The sequence below is a fragment of the Eurosta solidaginis genome, chromosome 4, assembly GCF_040869045.1.
Source record: "Eurosta solidaginis isolate ZX-2024a chromosome 4, ASM4086904v1, whole genome shotgun sequence".
NCBI classification, from domain to species: Eukaryota; Metazoa; Arthropoda; class Insecta; order Diptera; family Tephritidae; genus Eurosta; species Eurosta solidaginis.
In genome coordinates, this window is record NC_090322.1 from 68,902,577 (window position 1) to 68,928,907 (window position 26,331).

Genomic DNA, 26,331 nt, shown 5'->3' on the forward strand with positions numbered 1-26,331 from the left:
AGAGATACACGATCTGGTAAGGCAACGAGCAAAGATTATGAGTGACAAGATGAAAGCCAGATACGATAAATCAATTTATTCGGAAGGGTTTCAGGAAGGAGATGTGGTGCTGTTATACAACCCAAAACGAAAAAAAGGTTTGTCCCCGAAATTGCAGTGTAATTGGGAAGGCCCATACAAAATTGTAAAATGGATCAACGATGTAGTATACCGCATACAAACCATTGGCAAACCACGAACCAAAATGAAAGTGGTTCATTTGGAAAGGCTGGCAGCGTTTAGATCGAGAGATTTGTCTGATCGGGACAAAGCAACGCACAACCACATGCATATATCTGAGATACTCCCGAAAGTATGAAATGGTTGTGCAAGCGTCGCTCACACATACAAGCGCATGGGGTTTGAGAGAAGCTATCATGCATCTGTAGTTACAGCTGAGTAATTTTATAGCTGATAACTAACTAGTAAGTTCTGGAAATAGAAATGCTAGAGATATGCAACGAGGAAACCAGACAGTATAAAGCAGCAACAGTAGAGGTACGGCATTCAGTTTGATTTAAGACGCTATCTAGCGAGCAATAGTAGTGTTATTTTGAAAGTAGTCTAATAAAGGCCATTTTGCATTATCGACTATTGGAGTTATTTATTCAACAGTTTAGTGATTCGAACGTTAGCAGAAGGTTGCAAATAAGAGGAATTCCAGCAAATTCGTTACAGTATCATGTGCACTTTAGAGCCGTAAAATACTCTTGATAAGACGTCGAACCGTTCCCTTCACACCGGCCTTAACCAACAAGTTTTAAAGTTGAAAAAGAAAAAAACATTTCATTTTGAGTAGCTTTTGGTACTAACATTATGAGCTGTTTACTTTTGTCGATTTGTCATTATGTATCTACATAAACGAATCAATAATTGCGTCTACACATATGTACGTATACGACAAGCGGAGAACCAATGCACAAACAGATGCATATATCTTATCTGAGTTGTCACAAGAGAGGGCAATAATTTGTGCAAGTATTACTCAAATGAAACGTAGTTGTGGCTGGCGATTTTGTAGCTGAAACAAACTAGTAAGTTCTGGAATAGAAAAGCCTGGAAGTATGCAATGAGAAATCAAAAAGTATAAAAGGCGCGACAGTAGAGGCGAAGAGAAGTTTCATTTGAGCTATCAATCAGTTTGGTTATTAAGCAAGCTATTCGTTGAGTGTTATTGTGAAGTACTTTAATAAAGGCCATGTTGCATTATTAAATATTGGAGTTATTTATTCAGCAGTTTAGTGATTCGAACTCAGCAGAAGATTGCAAATAAGGGGAATTGCAAGTAAATTCGTTACAATTAATGTCAGAAGAGGAATTGTTGAATAAATTCCAGAGGACAACAAGGACATGGCAAAGTTCAGTGAATTGAAGATCCAGCAACTGAAGGAGTTAGAGAGCCGTGGATTGAATACAACCGGCATTAAACTCGAACTTCAGGCACGACTACGAGAGGCAATGGAATTAGAAGGAATTGACGTGGAAGAGTATGAATTTCATCTTGATGGCGAGGAAACAACAAAAATGGAAGAGACAGTTACGCAGACAGTTACGAGCGCAGACTTGAACATGATTTTGGCTGCAATATCTGCTCAAACATCGACAGTGGCTTCTCAACTGGAATCGCAAAAGACAGATATAACATCTCAACTGGCATCTCAACTAGAATCCCAGGAGAACCGTATAACATCCAAGATGGAAGAACAGAAGACATATATGGCATCCCAACTGGAAGAGCAGAAGACATATATGGCATCCCAACTGGAATCACAGGAGGCACGTATTTCAGAAATGACGTCGCAAGTGTCATCTCAACTGGAAGACCAAAAAACATATATGGCATCTCAATTGGAAGCGCAAGAGGCACGTATATCTGAAATGTCGGCAGAAATTTTGGAACAGGTATCATCAAACTGGAAGCGCAGGATGCAAAAATGGCTCAATTTCAGGCAGAAGTAGATGATTTAAAAGGTCGTATGGAGCAGTTACAACTAAATCGGCCAGCTGTTTCAGCAAGCAATCCAAAGGTAAAAACACCATCCTTTGACGGGTCTGTTCCTTTCCAGGTCTTTAAGCTATAGTTTGAGAAGACCGCAACAGTGAACAACTGGAATGCTGAAGATAAAGTTGCTGCACTTTTCGTAGCATTGAAAGGACCAGCTGCCGAAATCTTACAGACTATTCCAGAGTACGAACGGAACAGCTATGAAGCATTGATGGCCGCTGTCGAGAGACGTTATGGAAGCGAGCATAGAAAACAGATATTCCAAATTGAGTTGCAAAACCATCACCAAAGAGCGAATGAGACTTTGCAGGAGTTTGCCTCGGATATTGAAAGGTTGGCATATTTGGCAAACCCGGACACACCCGTGGAGTACACCGAGAGGGTAAAAATCTAGAGTTTTATAAATGGCATACGGGACGTAGAAACGAAGCGAGCGACATATGCAAACACACAACCTACATTCGCAGAAACGGTATCCCATGCACTGACTCAAGAAACAGCGTCGCTTTTGAGTAAGCCAGCGTACAAAGCTCATCGCGTGGAAGTGGAAAGGCCAGACTGGGTAGACACAATTTTGGAAACACTGAAGGATACGCAGCAGAAGAATAATGATGCAGTCAAATGCTTTAAGTGTGGAAAGCCAGGGCATATTGCGCGTTATTGCAACACCAACCCTAACAGTTCCAATAATGTGGGTAGTCGTAAACGCAGATCAGAAGGAGATGAGCAAATCTCCAAGACCACTCAATCGTTAAACTAAATCGAGTCAGCCGCAAGGGGCGGCAGCTGGCTCCCACAATTGAATGCCCCATAATCTCTATCTCGCAGATTGGAAGAAGATCGAGCAATCTTACTGTTGGAGGACATGTGGATGGAAAGGAACGTTTACTGACTGTAGATACCGGTGCATCCCATTCCATCATTCGATCAGATTTAGTCAACAAAAAGATAAGTCCATTGCTTGGTGCAAGATTACGTACAGCAACGGGAGAGGACACCCAGGTAATTGGAGAAGTAGAATGTGAAGTAGCAATTGGGAACGTCACGGTATTACACAATTTTATAGTGGCAGGTATTGTTGATGAAATCATAATTGGAGTGGACTTCTTAATCAACCAAGGCATCAAAATCGATATGCAAAGCAAGACTATGCGATATAAGGATATGGATGTGCCACTTAATTTCGGCTACGAGAGAGGCTACAGCAGTAAACGAGTGCTGGTGGAAGAGAGTCAGCAAATACCACCAAAATCAGAAGCAGTCATCTGCGCAAAGGTTGATGGAGATTGTGGGACAAACAAATTGTGGGTTGTCGAAGCAGCAAACAAATCAGCACCGAACATACTTGTAGGAAAAACCCTGGCTATGACAAAACAAGATGGACGTATCCCGGTAAGAGTACTCAAAGAGTTCAAGTCACCACTCAAACTGACTAAAGGAGCTATTTTGGGAAGATGCCAAGGGGCTGAAGTGATTATTAACTGTGAACAGCTCCAGGAACATGTTTCATCTAGTAATACTGATCTTTCAAATGACATCACGGCATGGACGGAGGGGCTAGAGGAAGATTATCAGAGTAAGGCAAAGCAACTGCTCCTTAAGAACGCAAACATATTTGACCAGGATGATTCCAAACCAGGCCGCACCAATGTTGTGAAACATCAAATTGACACTGGAGACGCGAGGCCGATACGTTAAGCTCCACGTAGTGTTCCACTGGCGAAGCGGGAAGATGTAAGTCAAATTATACAAGAAATGAGCGACAGCGGCGTCAGCGAACCATCAGCTAGTCCCTGGAGCTTACCGGTAGTACTTTTAAAGAAGAATGATGGAAAAATGAGGTTTTGCGTGGACTACCGGAAGTTGAATGACGTTACGAAAAAGGATAGCTACCCATTGCCAAGAATTGACGACACTCTGGACTCGCTATCTGGTACGGAATGGTTTTCCACACTGGACTTGAAAAGCGGCTACTGGCAAGTGGAGGTGAAGGAGGAAGACAAAGAGAAAGGAGCCTTCAGCGTCGGAGATGGTCTTTGGCAATTTGCAGTAATGCCCTTTGGACTATGTAATGCACCAGCTACTTTTGAGAGACTCATGGACCAGGTACTGAAAGGACTACATTGGAAAACATGATTGGTGTACCTGGATGACATCATCGTATTGGGCAAGAATTTTGATGAACATCTTAGGAACTTGGAGGAAGTTTTCCAAAGAATAGCTGGCGCTGGTCTGAAGTTAAGTCCCAAAAAGTGTGCGCTGTTTAAAAAGGAAGTAAATTATTTGGGTCACAAGGTAACGACAGAAGGTATCCGTACAGCGAACGAAAAGATAGAGGCAGTAAAGGATTGGCCAAGAACACAGAATCTGCTTGAATTGAGAAGTTTCCTTGGGCTGTGCACATATTACCGCCGATTTGTACCAAATTTTTCCAGCGTATCCCATAGCCTCCATGAGCTTACAAGAAAAAACAAAGCTTTTGAATGGAAGAAGGATCAAGAAGTGGCTTTCCAAACACTGAAGAAGCGTTTGTGCACTGCCCCAATGTTAGCATATCCGATTCCAGGAGCAACATTTATTCTAGATACAGATGCGAGTGGATATGCTATAGGAGGCGTTTTATCACAACTGGTCGATGGACAGGAGAAGGTAGTTGCATATTACAGCCGTTCGATTTGAAAACTAGAGAGGAACTACTGTGTTACGCGGAGAGAGCTGTTGGCATTGGTAGAGTGCATTAGACATTTTCACAAATACCTCTACGGCCAGCGATTCCGTGTCAGGACAGATCACGCAGCGTTGAAATGGCTTCTGCAGTTCCGTAATCCGGAAGGACAATTGGCACGGTGGATCGAGCGACTACAAAGCTATGACTTTTCCCTTGAGCATCGAAAAGGTAGTACCCATGGAAATGCCGATGCAATGTCACGAAGACCATGTGGTTTAGAATGCAAGCACTGTTCAAAGGCCGAGGCTAAAGAAGACATTATAGATGTCCGGCTAATGACTATAACGTGTACGAATGAATGGGACAAGGAACAACTAAGAAAGTGTCAACTAGAAGATAAAGATCTGTCACATGTTATGCAAGGGCTCGAACGAAAGGAAAGACCAAGCAGAGAGGAGATGTCAGCAGAGAGTCCCATTGCGAAGTCATATTGGTCACAGTGGAACAGTTTAGAATTGATATCCGGTTGCTTGCATCGAGTATGGGAGAGTGAGGATGGTCAATGCAAGAAGAAACTGATAGTTGTTCCCATAAAGAGGATTGCTGACGTGCTCAGCGAGCTGCACAATGGTCCAAGTGGAGGTCATCTTGGAATCACGAAGACACTCGAGAAAATTAAGCAGGGATTCTATTGGGTTGGTTGCCGTCAGTCGGTCACCGAGTGGATTGCCAACTGCGAGGTATGCAACAGAGCGAAAGGGCCCAAAACCCGAAGTCATGGCCAGATGAAGCAGTATATTTCAGGTGCACCATTTGAAAGGATCGCCATGGATGTCGCAGGTCCATTTCCTACTAGCAACCGCGGAAAAAAATACGTACTGGTGGTTATGGATTACTTCAGTAAATGGCCAGAGGTATACCCACTCCCAAACCAAGAAGCAGAAACAGTAGCAGCAGTGGTTAAAAACGAATGGGTTGCAAGGTATGGTGTACCAATGGAGTTACATGCTGACCAAGGCAGGAATTTTGAATCAGCTGTGTTCCAAGAAATGTGCAAGAAGTTGGGCATTCGAAAAACATGGACAACTGCATTGCATCCTCAGTCCGATGGTATGGTGGAACGTTTCAATAGAACATTGGAGGAGCATTTAAGGAAAGTAGTAGACAAGTACCATAAGGACTGGGATACACACATATCATTATTCTTGATGGCCTACCGATCGGCAGTACATGACACAACGGGCCAAACTCCCGCAAAGGTGATTTTTGGCAATGACCTTCGACTGCCAGCTGATTTGAAGTATGGGATAGATGCCGATGCGGAGAGGAATGTCAAGAAATCCACTGGTGTCTCGGAAGAAGAGCTGAGAGAGATACACGATCTGGTAAGGCAACGAGCAAAGATTATGCGTGACAAGATAAAAGCGAGGTACGATAAAGCAATTAAGTCGGAAGGGTTTCAGGAAGGAGATTTCGTGCCGCTATACAACCCACAACGAAAAAAAGGTTTGTCCCCGAAATTGCAGTGTAACTGGGAAGGCCCATACAAAGTTGTAAAACGGATCCACGATGTAGTGTACCGCATACAAACTACTACCAAACCACGAACCAAAATGAAAGTCGTTCATTTGGAGAGGTTAGCAGCGTTTAGATCGAGAGATTTGTCTGATCGGGACGATCAGACTTAGGTGGAGGGCAGTGTTACGAATATTAGCAAAACTAAGGGGTGCTGCTATCTCTAAGCCGATGCTAAGCAGTGACGTGAATTCACATCAATAATTCAATCATTATGTATCTACATAAACGAATCAATAATTGCGTCTACACATATGTACGTATACGAGAAGCGGAGAACCAATGCACAAACAGATGCATATATCTTATCTGAGTTGTACAAGAGAGGGCAATAATTTGTGCAAGAATTACTCAAATAAAACGTAGTTGTGGCTGGCGATTTTGTAGCTGAAACAAACTAGTAAGTTCTGGAATAGAAAAGCCTGGAAGTATGCAATGAGAAATCAAAAAGTATAAAAGGCGCGACAGTAGAGGCGAAGAGAAGTTTCATTTGAGCTATCAATCAGTTTGGTTATTAAGCAAGCTATTCGTTGAGTGTTATTGTGAAGTACTTTAATAAAGGCCATTTTGCATTATTAAATATTGGAGTTATTTATTCAGCAGTTAAGTGATTCGAACTCAGCAGAAGATTGCAAATAAGGGGAATTGCAAGTAAATTCGTTACAATATGTTTGGTACACAGTTTCAGTAAATATTTGACTTTTATTTTTTAAGTCTGATAATATCAGTTTAATATCAGCATTTTGAAATTACCAACGAACCGTTTATTCTATAAAAATAAATTTGAAACCAATCGATTGGTTTTTTTGTCTATTTTCAATAATTCAATACAATGAACACTCAAATGAAGTTTACTTTTTTGTTAGCTCGTCTTGATCGATTAATTTGGCAGGTAGATGCAGGCGCGGATCTACGGGGGACAATTAGGGGAGATTCCCCTAACCCCCCCCCCCCCCCCCCCCCAACTTGTACTTTTATGCATATGACCCAGTATCTCGAATTTTCTAAGATCGTTTCGTTATTAAGGTATAAATAAAAAAACAGAAAGTGTGAGAAGCACGTAGATTTAACAAGTACTAGCTCCTTAACCACAAAAATGCGTTTACTCTCTAGACACATGTTCAGCTAGGCAAGTACCAGAGCTTCGAATCCGTTACGTGGGAACTTCCACACATAACAGGAGTTTTCAACGGAATATTCCTATAGTTAGTTACTTAGCTCATAATGAATTTAGTCTTATAACACTTAGTTTGTAAACATGACCAAGTGAAGTTAAAGGCTATTTAAAATTTATTTACTCTGCATAAATAATTTTTTGCTGTAAAATTTAAGAGCAAAGCTCTATATTTTATCAAGCTTGAAAATAATATAAAATGGTAAAAAGTTATTAAAATTAATGGGACATAGCGAAATATTAACATTCGAGTATTGTGCACCTGAAGTTAAAATAGGGGAATCCAAGACATGTGGAGAAATGATTAACATCGTAACATATACACGTACGACAAATCACACAAGAAGATTGCGCATTGCGCATGTAAACATTAGATCAGCTGTTTTTTTATGGTAATTTTCCTTTAGCTCTTGTTTTTTCTCTCTTTCTTTCATTCGCTCAAGCAGTCAACTGTGAGTAGAAGCGCAGAACGAAGCAATTTTGAACTCGTGAATGCGCAATCTGGGTAGGTGATTTGTGTACAAGTACGGAATAACATAAGTATCGTCATTGTCATAGTGTACAATACCAAGTGTGTCAACTAAGCGATAAACGTCAAAATTACAAACAGCCTCGCTCACCTGATACAAACCTCAGGTCTAGAGTTGCTTTTTGGTACGTACGAGTACTTTAAGCTGAGTTGCATTTAATAGTTTAATAAAACTTTGTAGTATTTACAGTTGAAATAGTTGCATACATATATATAAATCATAGAAAATATTTTACCGATATAATTTGTTGTTGTGTTAAAAACTTTTTTACAATAATTTGAAAAACTCGACGTTTTCTATGCTTTTTACACTTAGAGGAGTAACCTCACGTAATAAATTAAATTTTCAATGAAAATCAATAACTGAACTGAATAATTTTCGCCATGAAAAAAATTCAAATGCTGTGTAACAGGAGCAACACTTTTGTGGCTACATTAACCCTGTTTCAATCTTTTACGTCCCTGCACAGAAACCTAATCATTGTTTACTATATAGTTTGGCAGCTTAAGTAGAGGTTATGTTGCGAATAGAGTGGAAGGCAGTGGACTAGGCAGTCGAATGTCATATAATGAAGGAATGGTGTTCGGAGATTTTTCAAAGTTAAAAAAAAAAATGATAAAAGCTTTAATATAAATAAAACTATTGTTTTAATAACAACAAAAACGCCATATATATTCTGTATACATAAATTTGTAAGGATTATCTCACTTTAAAATTTGAATTAAATAATCTAAAGTTTTTTTTTGAAACTGAGTCGAGAACTGTGCGCGTGAATGTGCGAATTTTCACCGATCAGCTGTTAGTTGCGCTACTTGGTAAATTTTACAATGAACCTAATTGACCGTTTTCAACCGAAACAACAATGGCAACCCAGATTTTTCCGTTATGCTAACTTAAGCGAGTGCCTGTCAGTAAGAAGTCAACACACTTTTACTTATCCAAATGGTCATTGTAAAGGTCTACAAGTAGGATATGTAGCAGCACGCACATACACAGCCATGCTCACCTGATAAAATGTTATTTAAAAACACAACGCTTCCCCATGCAAAATGAATATTTAGGTGTGCGAAATGTCAAACATTGACAATATTAAGAACCACAGTAGGGATGAACTTTTCTTCTTTACAAGTCAACCTAATAAAACCAGACTGCGTTTTTTTAGCGGCGTTTTTTGCCCTAACCGCAATAAGCATGCGTGCGTGCTTAACTGAGCTGTCATATCTGTATAAAAATTGAACGTCAGCTGGCAGTAAACGTCAAATCTAAATGTCACGCAGAACAAAAATTGGAAATCAAGTTAGGTTTTCACGCAGCAAATTCAATTTCGGTTGCTCTCATAGAAGTTGTGTGTGCATGAGACATTTTGGACAGAAAATGACTTGCGTGCGTTTATATTAGGTTGGCTTGCTACAGAGTTGCATGCAATATGCTAATGACCTGAGTACAATCGAAGCCGCAAATATGGCCATGTTTTGTAGCAGATTATAATTTATTAATTTTGATATTGTGAGGACATAACATTTCCCGGCGGGACACTTTAAAATTTGTGAAAAATACGGGATGTCCCGGACAATACGGGACATTTGGCAACGCTAGTCGAGTTGTTGTTGTTGTTGTTGTTGTAGCGATAAGGTTGCTCCCTGAAGGCTTTGGGGAGTGTTATCGATGTGATGGTCCTTTGCCGGATACAGATCCGGTACGCTCCGGTACCACAACACCATTAAGGTGCTAGCCGGAACATCTCGGGAACGATTTATATGGCCACATTAAACCTTCAGGCCATCCCGTCCCTCCCCACCCCAAGTTCCATGAGGAGCTTGGAGTCGCCAGAGCCTCGTCTGTTAGTGAAACAGGATTCGCCGCGGATAGATGAGGTTGACAATTAGGTTTGGAGAAGCTATATATTTCGCTGGCAACCTGAAGGGTTGCGCTACACACCCCTTGAATCTGGTATTTTAGTCGCCTCTTACGACAGGCATACCTACCGCGGGTATATTCTTACCCCCTTACCCGCTGGGGGTACGCTAGTCGAGTCTATGGTGACTCCGTAGAAATGGGTGTGTGGGTATGCAAAAATAAAACTTCGCTTCTGTAGACACTCTATGGCAGGCTCTCTTTATTATTTCTTATCTGGATTTTACATTTTCTGCTTACTGAATTTCCATCGTATGAAAACTGCGAGCCATAAATATGTATATGATAAATCAATGCAAGAATGGTGCTCACTTTAAAACTCTTTCAAGGCTCATTCATGAGTGAGGAATATCACTTAGGGCAAGATAAAAAAAATGTATGACAATGCTCCTGCGTTTCTAAAACCGTAAGTTTTTTTTTTTTTAATAAATACTTATCGGAGCAAGACCATATTCCGTTTGTTTTCTGAACGCTGTGTAAAAGGAAGTTCGATAATTGCATGCAAAAAAGCTGCTTGGAAGCCAACTTTTGAAGCGTTTAATTATTTGTTTCGCGCAACGCTCCCTTTGTTTATATTTCCAAAATAAATTTATGTTTATGATAGTGTCTATATAGCGTAATCGTTTTTTGGGGTTGCTGACAGATGTTTGTTAACGAAGCAAGTGGCTCTATGTGAAAAGCAAAAACTAATTAATTAGTTAAAAATGTCGGTGTTAAATTGACATAAAGTACTTTTGATTACCTCCAAAGTACATTTGATAATAAGAATCCGTTGTATTATTTAAGTCACCAAAATTTGTTGGAGGTGTAATATGTAAGAACTTATTTTATAAGTATATATATTGTTTGATATTCAAAAGTTGGAGCTAATAAATAGTTTTAACATTTTTTAACATATAATCGAATTTCTTATTTATACATAAATGGTGCGTTACAGTTAGGTGTACATTATTACTACTAAAGAATCAGGGGCAGACTTGATTCCAAATTAATCCTATTGAAATTTGACTAATGTGCGTGAATAAAAAATGTTTAATATAACAAAAACAATTTTCAATAATTTTAAATATTTCGTATTGATTTCCAACGGCGCAATAATAGACACGCCGACGTAAGACCATTAGAGAATTTACCGAATTCACTAATATCAATACTACGGCTGGGAGTGTCAATTTTTTCCTTTATGACCTGTAATTGTAAATTAAATAATAACGCATTTCATGTAATCAAATGTTTACCTTATATGAAGCCGGAATTTCCCTTGGTGAGCGATGTATAAGAGTACCGTTTATATACAGCATATTAGCAGCATGTTCCTCTGGTAGTGTTATTGTATGGTATTTAAAACTCGCTTCTCTTTCCATGCGTTTGATAATCTCTTGGCAGTAAATACTCGTGCTTACAGATAACAAATCTGAGCCCGCCATTGTAACATAATACTTTAAACGATTGTTACCACTAACCTACAAATTAAATATAGAAGTTCATAGTTTGTTGAGTATAAGATAAGGCAAATGAATATCGGTAGGAATCCTACGATAACTATTAGTACTCAAAAAACTAGTACCTTAATAGGTGTGACCGGATACTCTGGAAATGCGACCGCCACAGATTTGGCTCCATCTTCATTAGTATAGTTTGAAATACCCACGAAAAATTCACGCCCTTTAAAAAATAATAAACTTAATAACTGTAATACAAAAACAACCATGAAATCTCGATTAAAAATGTAAAAGTAAAAGATTGTTTTTCGAACCAGAAGTACCTTCTTATTTCCATATACCCGCTGGGTCTTAGCTTATTTATTACGTCTGACACAAAATTCGTCTCAATTATGTTGTTGCTTTTGTAGCGATAAAGATATTCTCTGAAGGTTTTGGGGAATGTGATCGCTGCTGATGGTCCTTTGCCGGATATAGATCCGGTACGTTCCAGTAACACCGACCATTTTGGGAACGATTCAATATAACCACATTGAACCTTCTTGGCCATACCGCCCCACCCCTAGTTGCATGAGAAACTTGGGGTAGGATGCTAAAGGAAAAAGATTCGCCACGGGTAGGTAAGGTTGACAATTGGGTGGGAGAAGCTATAAATTGCGCTACACAACCCCTTGAATCCTTTGGATATTTTAGTCGCCTTTTACAGGTGTACCTGCCGCGGGTATATTCTAAGCCCCATGTCCCGCTGGGGGTCGTCTCAATTGTCGTGTCTACTTCCCGAAGGTTTTGGGGAGTGTTAACGATATTGAAGGTCCTCGGGAAGGTTGAACCTCACCCTTGGGTTGCGGAAGTGTATCTATAAAGTTTTGTATTGCGCTCTCAACGCCTTGAATTCCGGAAAATAAGTATCATCTAGGAAATTTGAAGGAAAGCATAATTTCAACGCATCGAAAAGTATTCCCAACAGTAAAAGTGTACTATACACATCGTCGGCTTATTTTCAATGCCCTCTATCAGAAAAAACCCATTGGGTTGTGTATGCAGAAGGGCTTTTTGTTCCAAGCTCAGTTTAATTAAGTTAATAAGTATATTGCTATTTAAATGAAAAGTGTTCTCTTTATAAAAAATATTGCTGATGTAGTTTTTTGCAAAACAAAGAAAATATAAATTTTTTGGATGTAGTGTTTATGAGTAATGCTCTGAACATGACAACCTATACCGTAATAGTGAGGAAATGCAAGGATTCCATATCGAAGAGCAAGTTGTTAGTTCTCAAGGCAAATATTATCAGAAACGTTGACGACGAATACACAGACAGACAGATACACCGACCTGGCTCAAATAAAATCTCTTTCGACACTTATAATATTGATGTCCGCAGTTTAAGTCTATATCAACCGCTTTACACTATAACGCTATAGTATAGCTATTTTTAATCTCCATCAATGACGTCGGTTTGTATCTAAAGCAATCAGAATATTTACTCTATGGAGATGACTTAAAACGGAATAGAAAGATCACATGTGCATCAGATACATTGCTCTTGCAGGATGATTTATGATGACTGGGCTCTCCATAATAAGCCACAACTTAATCTTAGTAAATGTTGCCATATGTGTCATTCTAAATCTACTTCCTTCGGTTACCGAATTTCGTTATCTTGGTGTTGTTTTGGGCTCTTCATTCAATTTTGTTAACTATATCATACCGAGGGCTTATGATAATATAACATTTTTACGGCGGTACGCGAATAATTTCACGGACCCAACCACTAGGAAAATTGTGTATAGTTCTTTAGTGCAATCTAAGTTAGAGTATGGATCTGTCATTTGGAATCTCATTTACTGCACACCCTCGGCAAGAATCGAAAGGGTTCAACGCAAATTCATTCGGTTTGATCTTCAACCCCGCTTTTTGGATAACCCCTTGCCTCCCTATACTTCTAGGTGCACACTTATCAACAGTTCGCCACTGGAAGTTAGAAGCCCTGTTCAAAATTCAATGCTTATCGTCGACATTATGGCTGGTGTAACTGACTGCCCAGCTCTTCATAGACTCCATATTCCTAATAGAACTCTTCGCTCTTATAATATGTTTTACATTGAAGTTTGGAGATCTAATTATCTTAACTTTGCTTTTCTCATTAGAAGGTTTGAAGAGTTTAAGCGGATATCTATAATATTGTAACGAATTTACTTGCAAATCCTCTTATTTGCCCTTTTGCTAAGTTCGAATCGCTAAACTGTTGAATAAATAACTGCAATATTGAATAATGGAAAATGGCCTTTATTAAAGTACTTCACAATAATACTCATACTTTGCAACTAGCTGGCTTAATAACCAAACTAATTGATAGCTCAAATGAAACTGACTTTCAAAATAATACTGCTATTGCTCCAGTTAACACCTTTAGACCCTAAGTAGATAGATATATACATATATACATACCAAACACACACATAATTATTGTTTACGAATTAAAATATCTGTAAGCAATAACAATAACAATAACCTTTTTCCCTTCAAGAGATAATGAAGAACAAACAAAGAAACATAATCTTGTTTGTCTCATAAGTAACAAAGCATTTTGATAACATTATACTTAACATGTAAACATCTTTCGAATAACAACCTTGTCAATAAACAAACAATATTTAGAATTAGTATAAATAGAAGTAAACACAAAAATGTAGGCAGTTCTGAAAATAAACGAAGATTGAAAGAAGCTTCTGCTTATATTTTTATTTCAACTTCCAACACGGACTCATAACTGGGGGCTCAACCGAAACTTAAGCCTTTTTTCTATTGAAAAAATCAATCCACGGGAAGAAAGACTTCCAACACTCGTTTATTGAAAAAACTGGATAAATAATAATAAAAAAAAAAAAAATCTCTGAAAAATTTAGACAAAAAAGTGAAGTGAAAATCTGGATACTTTACGGAGACTTCGGAGCGGAAAAAAGCAAAAATCCTACGACGAACACAGAAACATAAATAAGAATGGAACAACAACTGGCCCAACTAAATGCCCAGTTTACCGTACTGACGAACCAGATGCAGCAACAAAAAACGGAATTCATGGAGAAAGTTGCCTCACTAGAACAACGAAACGCTCCGGAAGCATTGGTTTTGTACGAAGAGGTAAAACTAAATATTACTGACGCCAAGGATATCGACCTTGAGCTTTTCAAATCCCTACCAAAATTTTACGGGGATATGGAACAATACCGATCATGGAGATCGCAAGTGTGGACATTCATGGAAGCTATAAAGACCTTCCAAGACCACCCCAGATATTACAGTGCTCTGGGAATAATGCGCACAAAAATTACTGGACCCGCTGCTAACGTTCTGACGAACCACAACACCCAATTGAATTTTTATTCAATCATTAATAGATTGGATTATACATATGTAGACCAACGCCCACTATATGTGCTTCTGGATGAAATGAAGCGAATTACACAGGGTAGAAAAACCCTTGCAGAATTCCACAGCGATGTTTCTAAGGCACTTAATTTAGCCCTATCAAAAATTGAGATGTCCAATGATCACAAGGGAATGATAGCATACGCTAATCAGGAGGCAATAAGGACGTTTATTCTTGGGTTAAACTCCAAATATACAAATGGTACATTGTACAGCCATAACCCAGAAAATTTGGAATCGGCATATGCGATAGCTTCTACCATTTTTCACGAAAATGAGAATGCGGAATTCGAGACACGGCCCAGACTAGAAGGTAACAGCAGACGGAATCAACACAGCACAAACCGAAACACCTACTCACAACATAAAGAGGAAAGATATTACAAGCCAAACGTAAGGATGCAGAATCACAACTACCAGGCAAGTAGTTTTAATCAACAACACCAACAACAACCACCACAGCGACAACAACAACCCACACCTACTCCAATGGACATAGACCAATCCAGACAATTCATGCAGACAACCAAGTACAATAATGCCGTAAGTCAAAATCCTTTTAAATCAAACCATGTATATAAAAGAGACAGGGCATCTAGCTACAATAACGCCACTTCTCCGCCAGTTAGGAAGTTCCAAAGAATTAACCAATTAAATAGAGAAGATCTAGAGTCAGTGGATGTACCTAATTATGAAGAACAATTTGAAACAGGCAGTACTTTTTTAGGCGAATAAACGGGTTGCCTTGCTTACAAACAAAATGCGGCCTAACCGGCACACCCGTTACCTTATTAATTGACACACGCTCCACTAACAATTACATTAATATCAATTGTAATATTGGAAAATCTATTAAATTAAAACCATTTAAAACCAAAACCTTACATGGTTACGCAATTGTAAATTCTAAAAAAGTTACAACGATGTACGGGCATCATTTAACGTTCTATGAAATAAGGGAACTAAACGACTTTGGCATGATACTCGGAGAACAGGGATTACGCCGAATGAAGGCAGAAGTTAGGTTATTTGACTATAGCTTGAAGTATCAGAAGAAGATCCTGGCAGCAGAACCAAGGGTTAATTATACAATAAATAACGAAAAATTTAAAGACCAGGTGGAAGAGCTAATGAATAGAAATAATAATACAAATGGTAAATTGCCTTTTACAACCACAATACAAGCAGCTATCAAGACCGAGAAATTGAGAAACTCTTAAGCGACGGTATAATACAACCAAGCAAAAGCCCATATAATTCACCTATATGGACTGTACCAAAAAAGGGCACCGATGACCAAGGCAAGCCCAAACGGAGAATGGTTGTTGACTTCCAAAAGATAAATTCTCATACGATTACTGACAGATATCCAATTCCAGATATTTATATGACAATACAAAACCTCGGAAAAGCCAAGATTTTTTCCACAATAGATTTAGAATCAGGGTTTCACCAGATTTTAATTAAAGAACCTGATCGAGAAAAGACAGCATTATCTGTCAACGGCGCAAAGTATGAATTTATCAGAATGCCATTCGGGTTAAAGAATGCACCCTCCATATTTCAACGATGCGTTGACGACATCCTTAGAGAGTATATCGGAAAGTTCGCGTATGTTTATATTGATGACGTACTAATTTATTCATCTACACCAGAAGAACATATGGAACACATCCGGATTATAATTAACGCACTTCATAATGCTAACATGAAAATTTCTGACGAAAAGTCAAATTTTTTCCAGGATTCAGTTGAATACCTTGGACACATTATAAAACATAATAGAATTACGGTAGACCCAAAGAAAATCGAAACTATAAAGAAATACCCGAAACCAAAAAATTTTAAAGAATTGAGATCTTTCCTAGGACTTGCTAGTTACTACAGGAAGTTTATAAAGGATTTTGCTAAAATCACGAAACCTTTAACGATTAATTTGAGAGGAGAATTAGGAATGGTATCAAAAAATCAAAGTGCTAAAATACCAATACAATTAGATACAGGAGCCGAAGAAGCCTTGGAAAAAATAAAAAACGCTCTACAAGAGCAAGTTGAACTTTTCCAGCCTGATTTCTCTAAACCATTTAGTCTAACAACCGATGCTAGTAATTTCGCTATCGGGGCAGTTCTGTCACAAAATCGTCACCCTATCGCATTCATTTCACGCACTCTAAGTGAAACAGAACAAAACTATAGTACCAATGAAAAAGAACTACTAGCAATCATTTGGTCCTTGCAAAAACTTAAAAATTATTTGTATGGTGTGGCAAACTTGACAATTTACACGGACCACCAATCGCTAATATTTTCAATTTCCGAAAAAAATCCGAATGCGAAATTAAAGCGTTGGAAAACCCTAATTGAAGAATACGGTGCCAAAGTTGTATATAAACCTGGACACCAGAATGTCGTTGCAGATGCGCTTTCGCGACAACAAATAAGTACTTCAACGAATTGTTCCGACCATTCGCAACAAAGTTCTCCTGTAGAAATTATGAAGAAAGTTAAACAACCACTTAACGCTTTCAGAAATCAAATAGTTGTGTTACAAGATAATGAAAGGAATGAAGTCCTCAGTCAAACAATATTTCCTGTTCGGTTTAGACATACAATATTTTATAGAGAAACCCCGGACTTACTATCTAAACTTAAAGATGTACTTAACCCAACAGTTACTAATGCGATAAAGATAGATGAGGAAATACTGTTTCACCTAAAACAAGAAATTGTCTCCGCCTTCCCTAATTATAACCTAGTGCTAGCCCAAAATAAGTTAAACGACGTAACTTCTCCAAACGAACAAAGAGAAATCATCACAAAACACATACACGTGCGCATAGGAACTACAAAAATAACGCGCAAGAAATATTGTTGACTCAATACTGGCCCAATATTGAAGAAATGTGCCGTAAACTAGCCGTAGACTGTGAAATATGTCTACAGCATAAATATGAAAGACAGCCAAATAAACAACCTATTGGAAAAAGTCCAATACCAACACAAGTAGGAGAGTATATACAGATGGATATTTTCCATATCAACAACAAACAGTACCTTAGTTCTACAGATAGATATTCCAAATACTGCTTCTTACGAAAATTGGACACAAAGACAAACTGCCACGAATACATAGAAGAAGTACTCACACAAGTCTACCCAAATGCCAAGTACCTCATGACTGATAACGAAAGTATATTTAAGAGCAACATAACGAAATTCTTGTACAACCGGCTACAAATAACACACTCAGTTACGCCTGTACATCATTCAACATCAAACGCTCAAGTTGAACGGATACATAGCACTCTAATTGAACTTTGCCAAAGTTTAGCTGCAGAAAATAATACTGCTCCCGGTGACGAATTATTCAACGCAGTTCGCCAATACAATAGGACGATACACTCCACAACAGGATATAAACCCGAAGAGGTTTTTTACAACCGAGACAAATATCTTAATATCAAGGACATACTTGTGGATAAACAAGAGAAACTCCTCAGGCACCATAATAAAAAAAGGAAACCAATTATATATAAACCAGGTGATACAATTTATAGCCGAACAGATCGGCGTAATAAACTTGCAACAAAGTACAATAAACACAAAGTAAAAGAAGATCGTGGGGACACAATCCTAACAGCGAGGGGAAAAATCATTCACAAGGACAGTATAAGGAAAACTAGCACACCATGCAACGAATAGGCTTCCTAATTTTAATAATAGCTACCTACGGATTTTGCGATAAGATCACAGACTTGTCTGGTAAAAAATATGTTCTTACAGAGTTAGATAGTGTATATACATACGAGAGTTCATCCTACCTTTACCATATATCGAACTTATCTATAATATTAGAACCGTATGAAAAAATTGTGCTAACTAGTTATGACTCAACTCAAAACGAAGAAAAAAATATATTAATTGAAAAAATAGAAGCTTCGAAGTCACAGTTAAAACCATCCGAGTATCGTGCCAAACGTGCCATAAATTTGTTAGGATCAGTATTAAAATTTGTAACAGGAATACCAGATCACGATGATCTTGTAGAAATTAAAACAGGACTTAACCAGCTTATTGAAAATAATAATCAGCAAAGGAAAATAAATTCCAGGTTTGAAAAAATTTTAGCAACACTAAATCCAGAATTAATTTTTGATCAGTCAGTACTTACAGAAATATATAACGAATTATTAACTATTACAAATACCATTAACTTTGCGAAAACAGGAAATTTCTTCTCTGGTACACTTAATTTTAGAGATATACAGCAAGTAATAAAAAACGAAATATATGATATTCCCGTAATAAATGTACTAGAATATTCCGACATACACGTATGTACCTTTAATGATGCTATTATTACAATTTACAAATATCCTGTAATAACCGAAAAATGTAATATGTATAATCTTACTCCATTAGCCTTTAAATATGGAAAATATCAGCTTTATAATACAATTGCTTTATGTAATAATAAATTCACCAACTTATCAAAATGTAAAAATTATGTAGGGACTTATATTTGTAAAAAAGAACCAAATGATAATTGTACCATTCCTTTATTATTAAAACAAAAAGCACATTGTAATATAATTCCCTTACAAGTAATAGACGACGGTAACATTATTATCGACTATGAACACACATGGAACGGACTTAAAATAAATGGTCCACATTTAATCCAATTTAATTTTAATACAACAATTGATAATAAAACTTATGTTAACTACAAACAAGAAATAAAAAATGCAATACATGCTCACCAGAATGAAATGGTCAATGTACTAAGAATTCTAAACTCCGAAACAGATTATAAGTTTACTAACATACAAAAAATGTATAAATTATTAATGCCAATTGAGGAACATCCTTGGAAATTTACTTTATATATGACCATAGCAATATTTATATTAATTTTAATTACGTACTCAATTATAAAATTGTATGCTTATCGGCAATTGCAATTAAATATTAACCGCCAAAGAAACTTCGAATTAGCTTATCTAACCGAATTACAACGAATACAAAACCTAAGCTGTTGAAATGAAGACATTTCATTTTCAACACAGGGGAGAGTTAACACCTTTAGACCCTAAGTAGATAGATATATACATATATACATAGCAAACACACACATAATTATTGTTTACGAATTAAAATATCTGTAAGCAATAACAATAACAATAACCTTTTTCCCTTCAAGAGATAATGAAGAACAAACAAAGAAACATAATCTTGTTTGTCTCATAAGTAACAAAGCATTTTGATAACATTATACTTAACATGTAAACATCTTTCGAATAACAACCTTGTCAATAAACAAACAATATTTAGAATTAGTATAAATAGAAGTAAACACAAAAATGTAGGCAGTTCTGAAAATAAACGAAGATTGAAAGAAGCTTCTGCTCATATTTTTATTTCAACTTCCAACACGGACTCATAACTCTCGCTAGATAGCGTCTTAATCGAAACTGAATTCCAGCGCCTCTATATTTGCTGCCTTTTGTACTCTCTGATTTCAACGTTCGCACCTTCTAGGCGCTTCCAGAATATACTAGTTGCCATCAGCTCTCAAACTTCTCAGCTGTAACTACAATTGCACGATTTTATGGCTTTTCTCATTCCATACTTTCAGGAGTATCTCAGATATATGCATGTGTTTGTGCATTGACTCTCCGCTGCTCGTATACGTACATGGTACATATGTGTAGACGCAATTATTGTTTCGTTTATGTAGATACATAATGATTGAATTATTGATGTGAATTCGCGTCACTGCTTAGCATCGGCTTAGAGATAGCAGCACCCCTTAGTTTTGCTAATATTCGTAACAATATCCAGAATTTGCGATGTTAATGCCCTTGTTTAAGTTACGTATTGCGTCTTACTATCGAGCAAATACAACTGCTCCTGTTGTTGTTGCCATTGACTTAATAAAGATATGAGTATGAAAATGTATACTGATAGAGGGTTTAAACAAAAAAATAAATAAATAAATGTAAGGCGCGATAACCTCCGAAGAGATTTTAGGCCGAGCTTCTCTTCCAATTTGCGTCTTTCTCCTTTTAATTTTTCCTACAAATTGGCGGGACGGGACCTACTTGTTTTATGCCGACTCCGAACGGCATCTTGAAGGCAGATGAGTTTTCACCGAGAGCTTTTCATGGCTTAAATACACTCGGAGTGCTTGCCAAACATTGCCGAGGGGCGGATCCGCTTGGAAAAATTGTCTTCTAATTGAAAACCCTTGTTTCTAAAATTTTGATGTTGCTTTGCCCGGGTCGTGAACCCAGAATATTCGGTGCTGTAGGCGGAGCACGCTACCATCACATCACGGCGGGCGCTAGAGAGCTTTGCATTTGAAAAATATTTCATTGCTGATAGTGAAATTTCCAAAATGAGAATTAATACCTTTTGAAATAAGTTTTGGAATTAATCATATATAGTCAAAATCATTTTGCCATCTAAAACTCATTTCGTAAAAATTGCTGATGGAGGGTATTGAATATAAGCCGACGATATGAACTAAAGCAACAATTACACAATTCTTAAACAACGACCGGCCGGCCGGCCGCTCGATACACAGAGTAAAGATAGATAAAACCGTTTAAAAAAGGCAAAAGTTAGAGACAAATTACAAAGCGTGCAGCGGGGCATTCAAATGGCTGAGTGGATAGAGGCATCTACCTTAACACCAGTATGAATGTAGGTGAAATCGACACTGCCCGAAGGTTTTGGGAGTGTAATCGATGCTGATGGTCCTTTGACGGATATATATAAAGTACGTTCCGGTAACAAGCACAATTAAGGTACTAGCCCGACCAATTCGGGAGCATGTTCTAGTAATCATCGCTATGTGTAAATTTTGTAATTTTTCTCCAATACCAATTACAAAAAGAAAATTTGTATAAAGCAATACCGCTTATCAAATACATGGAGTACGAGACCATTTTCTAAAAAAAAATATTCATAGGCTCTAAGAAACTGTCCTGTTTGCTTTAGATTAATGTGGCACTGTCAACTTTTTTCAAAAAGAGATAGCCAAGGTGGGCCTACCCGAAAGTACGTAGTATTAGGAGGAGCTAGTAAATTTTGGAAACTGTTTCCACCCTGACAATAACAACACACCCACACTTCTCTGGCTTTATTGAATTTCTCGAGCCTCTACTTATACGCTATGATAATATAATCATCGCTGGGGATTTCAACACCAACCTTTTCGTCGACTCAACTCTAAAGCTAAGTATGGAGTCTCTTGGACTTTTTCCCACCAATTTTATTTCACCTACACACTTTAGTGACTCAAATTCTTCTTTGCTGGATTTATTTTTTGTGAATGATCCCCTGAAATTGCTCCACTACGATCAATTGTCGGCATCTTGCTTTTCGAAACACGATCTGATATTTCTTAGTTACAACTTTCAAACGTCACACATCCAATGTTCCTTTACGTATCGTGATTTTAGAAGCATAGATTACAGTTCCCTTAATGCAGCGGTGGAGTCGGTCGAATGGAGCTTGATTCGTACGCTGACATCGGTCGATGATCAGGCATCATTCCTACAGAACCATATTATTAGGCTTTTCGACAACCATGTGCCAGTGAAACTCAAAGCTGCTACACACAATAATACCCCTTGGTTTAGTGCCAATCTAAACCACTTAATTCACCAGCGTAACCTTGCTTACTCACGATGGAAAAGATACAAAACCCTGGAGGCTCACAACTCCTTCAAAGCAGCTAGGATCGCTGGAAACAAAGCCATTAGGTCAGCTAAGCAGAAATTTTATAATAACAAGTTTAGTGCTGCTTTGAGTTCGAAGGAAACCTGGAAGTCGATTAAAAATATTGGTATCGGAAAATCCAAATGCGATATTTCTGTCCTCCCTGATGTAGACATTAACGAGATAAATATAAATTTTGTAAATCTGCCAATCTCAACTGACAATATATGTGCTGACAATTATTGTATTCGCGCTAATGTTGATTTTGGTCCTCTTGAGTTTGCTAGTGTCGATGATTGTGATGTCGTTCAAGCCATTCTTTCAGTAAAGTCTAATGCTATGGGGTTCGATGGTATATGTCCGAAATTTTTAAAAATAATTCTTCCTAAAATCCTTCCTCACTTAACCTACTTGATTAACTCTGTGCTGACGTCCTGTGTATTTCCCAAATGTTGGAAAGTTGCTAAGGTAATCCCAATCCCCAAGCAAAACAAGGAGTATAGACCTATAGCTATTCTGCCTTTCCTTTCCAAGGTCGTCGAACGAATTTTGCACTGCCAGATAAATACTTATGTGCAGGATAATAACCTTCCCACAGATTCCCAGTCTGGATTCAGGTCAAATCGAAGCTGTAAAACGGCGCTCCTATCGGTGATAGAGGATATTCGAGAATAAGTTGACAACAATTTTACTGCTTTCCTGACTGTTGTTGTTGTTGTAGCGATTAGGTTACTCCCCGAAGGCTTTGGGGAGTGTTATCGATGTGATGGTCCTTTGTCGGATACAGATCCGATACGCTCCGGTAACACAGCACCATTAAGGTGCTGGCCCGACCATCTCGGGAACGATTTATATGGCCACATTAAACCTTCAGGCCATCCCTCCCTCCCCATGAGGGAGGAGCTTGGGGTCGCCAGAGCCTCGTCTGTTAGTGAAACGGGATTCGCCGCTCGAAGGTGAGGTTGACAATTGGGTTTGAGAAGCTATATATTGCGCTACATAACCCCTTGAATCCTTGCTTTCTTAACTCTTCTCGACCATTCAAAAGCGTTTGACTCGGTCGACCACACCGTTCTCTTCAAGAAGCTGGACAACCTATTTAATTTCTCCAACTGTGCAACAGCCCTAATCAGATCGTATTTGGCCGACCAAACTCAGGCAGTAAGTGTTGGTAGCAGAAAGTCTGACTTCGTCAGTGTTTTAAGAGGCGTCCCACAAGGCTCAATCCTTGGTCCCCTGTTATTTGTTTTGTATATAAACGATTTTCCTGGTGTTCTCAAGTATTGTAATATTCACATTTATGCTGACGACGTACAATTGTATATGTGCTGTCCTAGTGATCGTACCAGTTCATATATTAATAACTTAAATTAAATTGGTACGTGGGCTTCTATGAACGGCTTATGTCTTAACCCTAAGAAGTCGAAATGTATAGTCATTCATAGAGGGTTACTAGATAAAAGTGGAATGGAAAATTTAATTTTAGACAACACTATTATAGAATACGTTGACACGGCAAAAAATCTAGGTGTAGTTTTTAACAAAACCTTGACATGGAAACATCACATCTTCCGCACAGTGGGAAAAGTGTATGGGATGCTTCGTACACTCTGGCTTACACAATTGTTTACTCCGTTACATATTCGTGAACTAATAGCAAAAGCGTACTTAATACCTACGCTCCTTTACGGTTGTGAGGTTTACTCTAAGTGTGACTATGTATGTGATAGGAAACTTAATGTTGTTTATAACAACATTGCTAGATACGTCTATGGGTTGAAAAGACTTGACCACGTCTCTCATCATGCTTACAGGTTGCTAAACATTTCATTCGATAACCTTATTAAACTTAAAACGCCCACTACGCTACATAAATGAATATATATGAAGGAACCTGACTATCTGTATCGGAGGCTAAATTTTCTCCAGTCGTCTAGATCTGTTCTCCTTACCCACTTCAGACATCGTATGCTAATATCTGATCGCCAGTTCTTCATTACTTCCATACGTCTTTGGAACTCGCTCCCTTCTAGACTTAGGCTTATAAGCAATGTTCTGCTCTTCAATAAAGAATTAACAAGTTTCTATAATAACCTAGACAATTTTTAATTTCTTCTAAGCAAATGTACTCTATCATTCGTTTATTTATTTCTTTATTATTTATTAAATATATTATTTATTGTAACCTTTTCTTAGCCATAGTCATTAGCTTTAAGTTTCAAGTTTAAAGTGTTCCTATTTTATGCCTTTTACCGACTAGCACTATAAAATAATTTTTGCCAAATTGTTGTGCTGGGATGAATTTCCTAATAAATACAAATACAAATACTTTGCAAAACTGCATCAATAGCGAAATCGATACCACAACCAAGGCATTGGGCTCAGTATATAGGAATTCCTTACTTGCGATGACAACTAAAATTTCTCAAATCTTTGTGACTTTTTCACTTACCAGTAAACAATACATCACCACCATCCAATAGTGCATTTGGAATATTGGGGTTGACAACAGGAATATCAAGCTCCTTTTTTAATACTATTTCCATACTGTCAGCCTTGATATCCATAAAAATACAATAATAGGTATACATCCTAGCTGTTATTGCAATTTTCCACGACATCTACTCACCTCTCTTTGTCGCAGCAAATTGTCTGATTTGCTTATTAAGGCAACGCCGTTACATATTATTGAAGCATTTTCGACAAACACGCCTTCGGGCAGCATTTCATCTGGTGGTAACTCTATAACATCTAAGCCTACATCTCGAAGCAATGTACAAAAGTCTTGATGCTGTTGCTTCGCTTTAACATAGTCAAATTCTCCTGATTGCCTTAACGATTCCGAAATCCTTCAAAATTCAGTGAACAATAACAATAGTATTAACATATATTTACAGTCTTAATATTTTCTTTATGTGATAATTTTCTTGGAGTTCCCATAGCGTTCAACTTTATAATCCATTAACTTTTAGTGAAAGCGAACATTCCCCTTTTTACGAATCGTCTGAGAGTAATAAACCCTCATACCTTTATTCGGTGTGACGAAAGTGTTGAATTATTATTACAAAAGGGCTCAGGTAAAGTCTCTAACTCATTTCCTCTAATCGCAATGAAATTCAACGAACCCCTTCGGCCATTAAGACATTAGGGATATTGAACATCTTTACGTGAAACAGTGTACATCCAATTTGTAATTAAATTAGCCTTCCCGATGTTGGGGGTGTAGCACAAGCCTTTTAAGGGGTTCCCAACCCAATTGTCAACCTCAAATTCTGGTTGTTGTTGTTGTAGCAGTGCTTCGCCCCATCCAATATGTGCGCCCGATCACAAACTGTCATCAATATCCTCTAACGGGAGTCCAAGTAAACTTGCTGTTGCAACAGGGGTGGACCATAATGAGAGGGGTATTAGAGGCGTTGGTTCCACAATACAGTTAAAGAGATGGTTGGTTTTGTTGTTGTTGTAGCTTCTTCCAGTGGGTAATTTTTAAGCTCGGCGACCATATGGGTAACGCGTAGCACGTAAACGGCTGGCCAATTGCTTTGTATGTAGTAATGAGCCTTTCTTTATCTTTTCCCCAGGTACTGCCAGCAAGGGATTTGAGGATTTTATTACGGCTCTGGATTTTCGGAACAATTGCGGCTGCGTGCTCACCAAAATGTAGATCCTGATCAAACGTCACACCCAAGATTTTGGGGTGTAGGACAGTCGGTAGCGTAGTACCATCGACGTGGATGTTCAAAATGGTCCACATTTGGGATGCCCATGTTGCAAATAAGGTCGCGGAAGATTTAGTCGGTGATAATGCCAGGTTTCGCGAGGCGAAA

General features: G+C 38.1%; 2 protein-coding genes across 6 annotated transcripts in view; one reads left to right on the top strand and one right to left on the bottom strand.

Annotated features, from left to right (window-relative positions):
* SK (small conductance calcium-activated potassium channel) overlaps window positions 1–26,331 on the top strand; it is a 591,679-nt gene that overhangs the window by 531,093 nt on the left and 34,255 nt on the right. The window lies entirely within an intron of this gene.
* LOC137249927 (N(G),N(G)-dimethylarginine dimethylaminohydrolase 1) overlaps window positions 10,079–26,331 on the bottom strand; it is a 32,930-nt gene continuing 16,677 nt past the window's right edge. For 2 of the 3 annotated variants that reach the window (XM_067782008.1, XM_067782006.1), the window contains exons 2-6: window positions 25,134–25,353; window positions 24,957–25,059; window positions 11,473–11,570; window positions 11,144–11,368; window positions 10,079–11,093 (exon numbers count right to left, since the gene is read on the bottom strand). In XM_067782008.1, the coding sequence (XP_067638109.1) occupies window positions 10,968–11,093; window positions 11,144–11,368; window positions 11,473–11,570; window positions 24,957–25,059; window positions 25,134–25,353 (772 nt within the window). In that variant the 3' untranslated portion in view covers window positions 10,079–10,967. The remainder of the gene's footprint in view (window positions 11,094–11,143; window positions 11,369–11,472; window positions 11,571–24,956; window positions 25,060–25,133; window positions 25,354–26,331) is intronic. The other variant, XR_010952622.1, reaches the window with a different exon arrangement.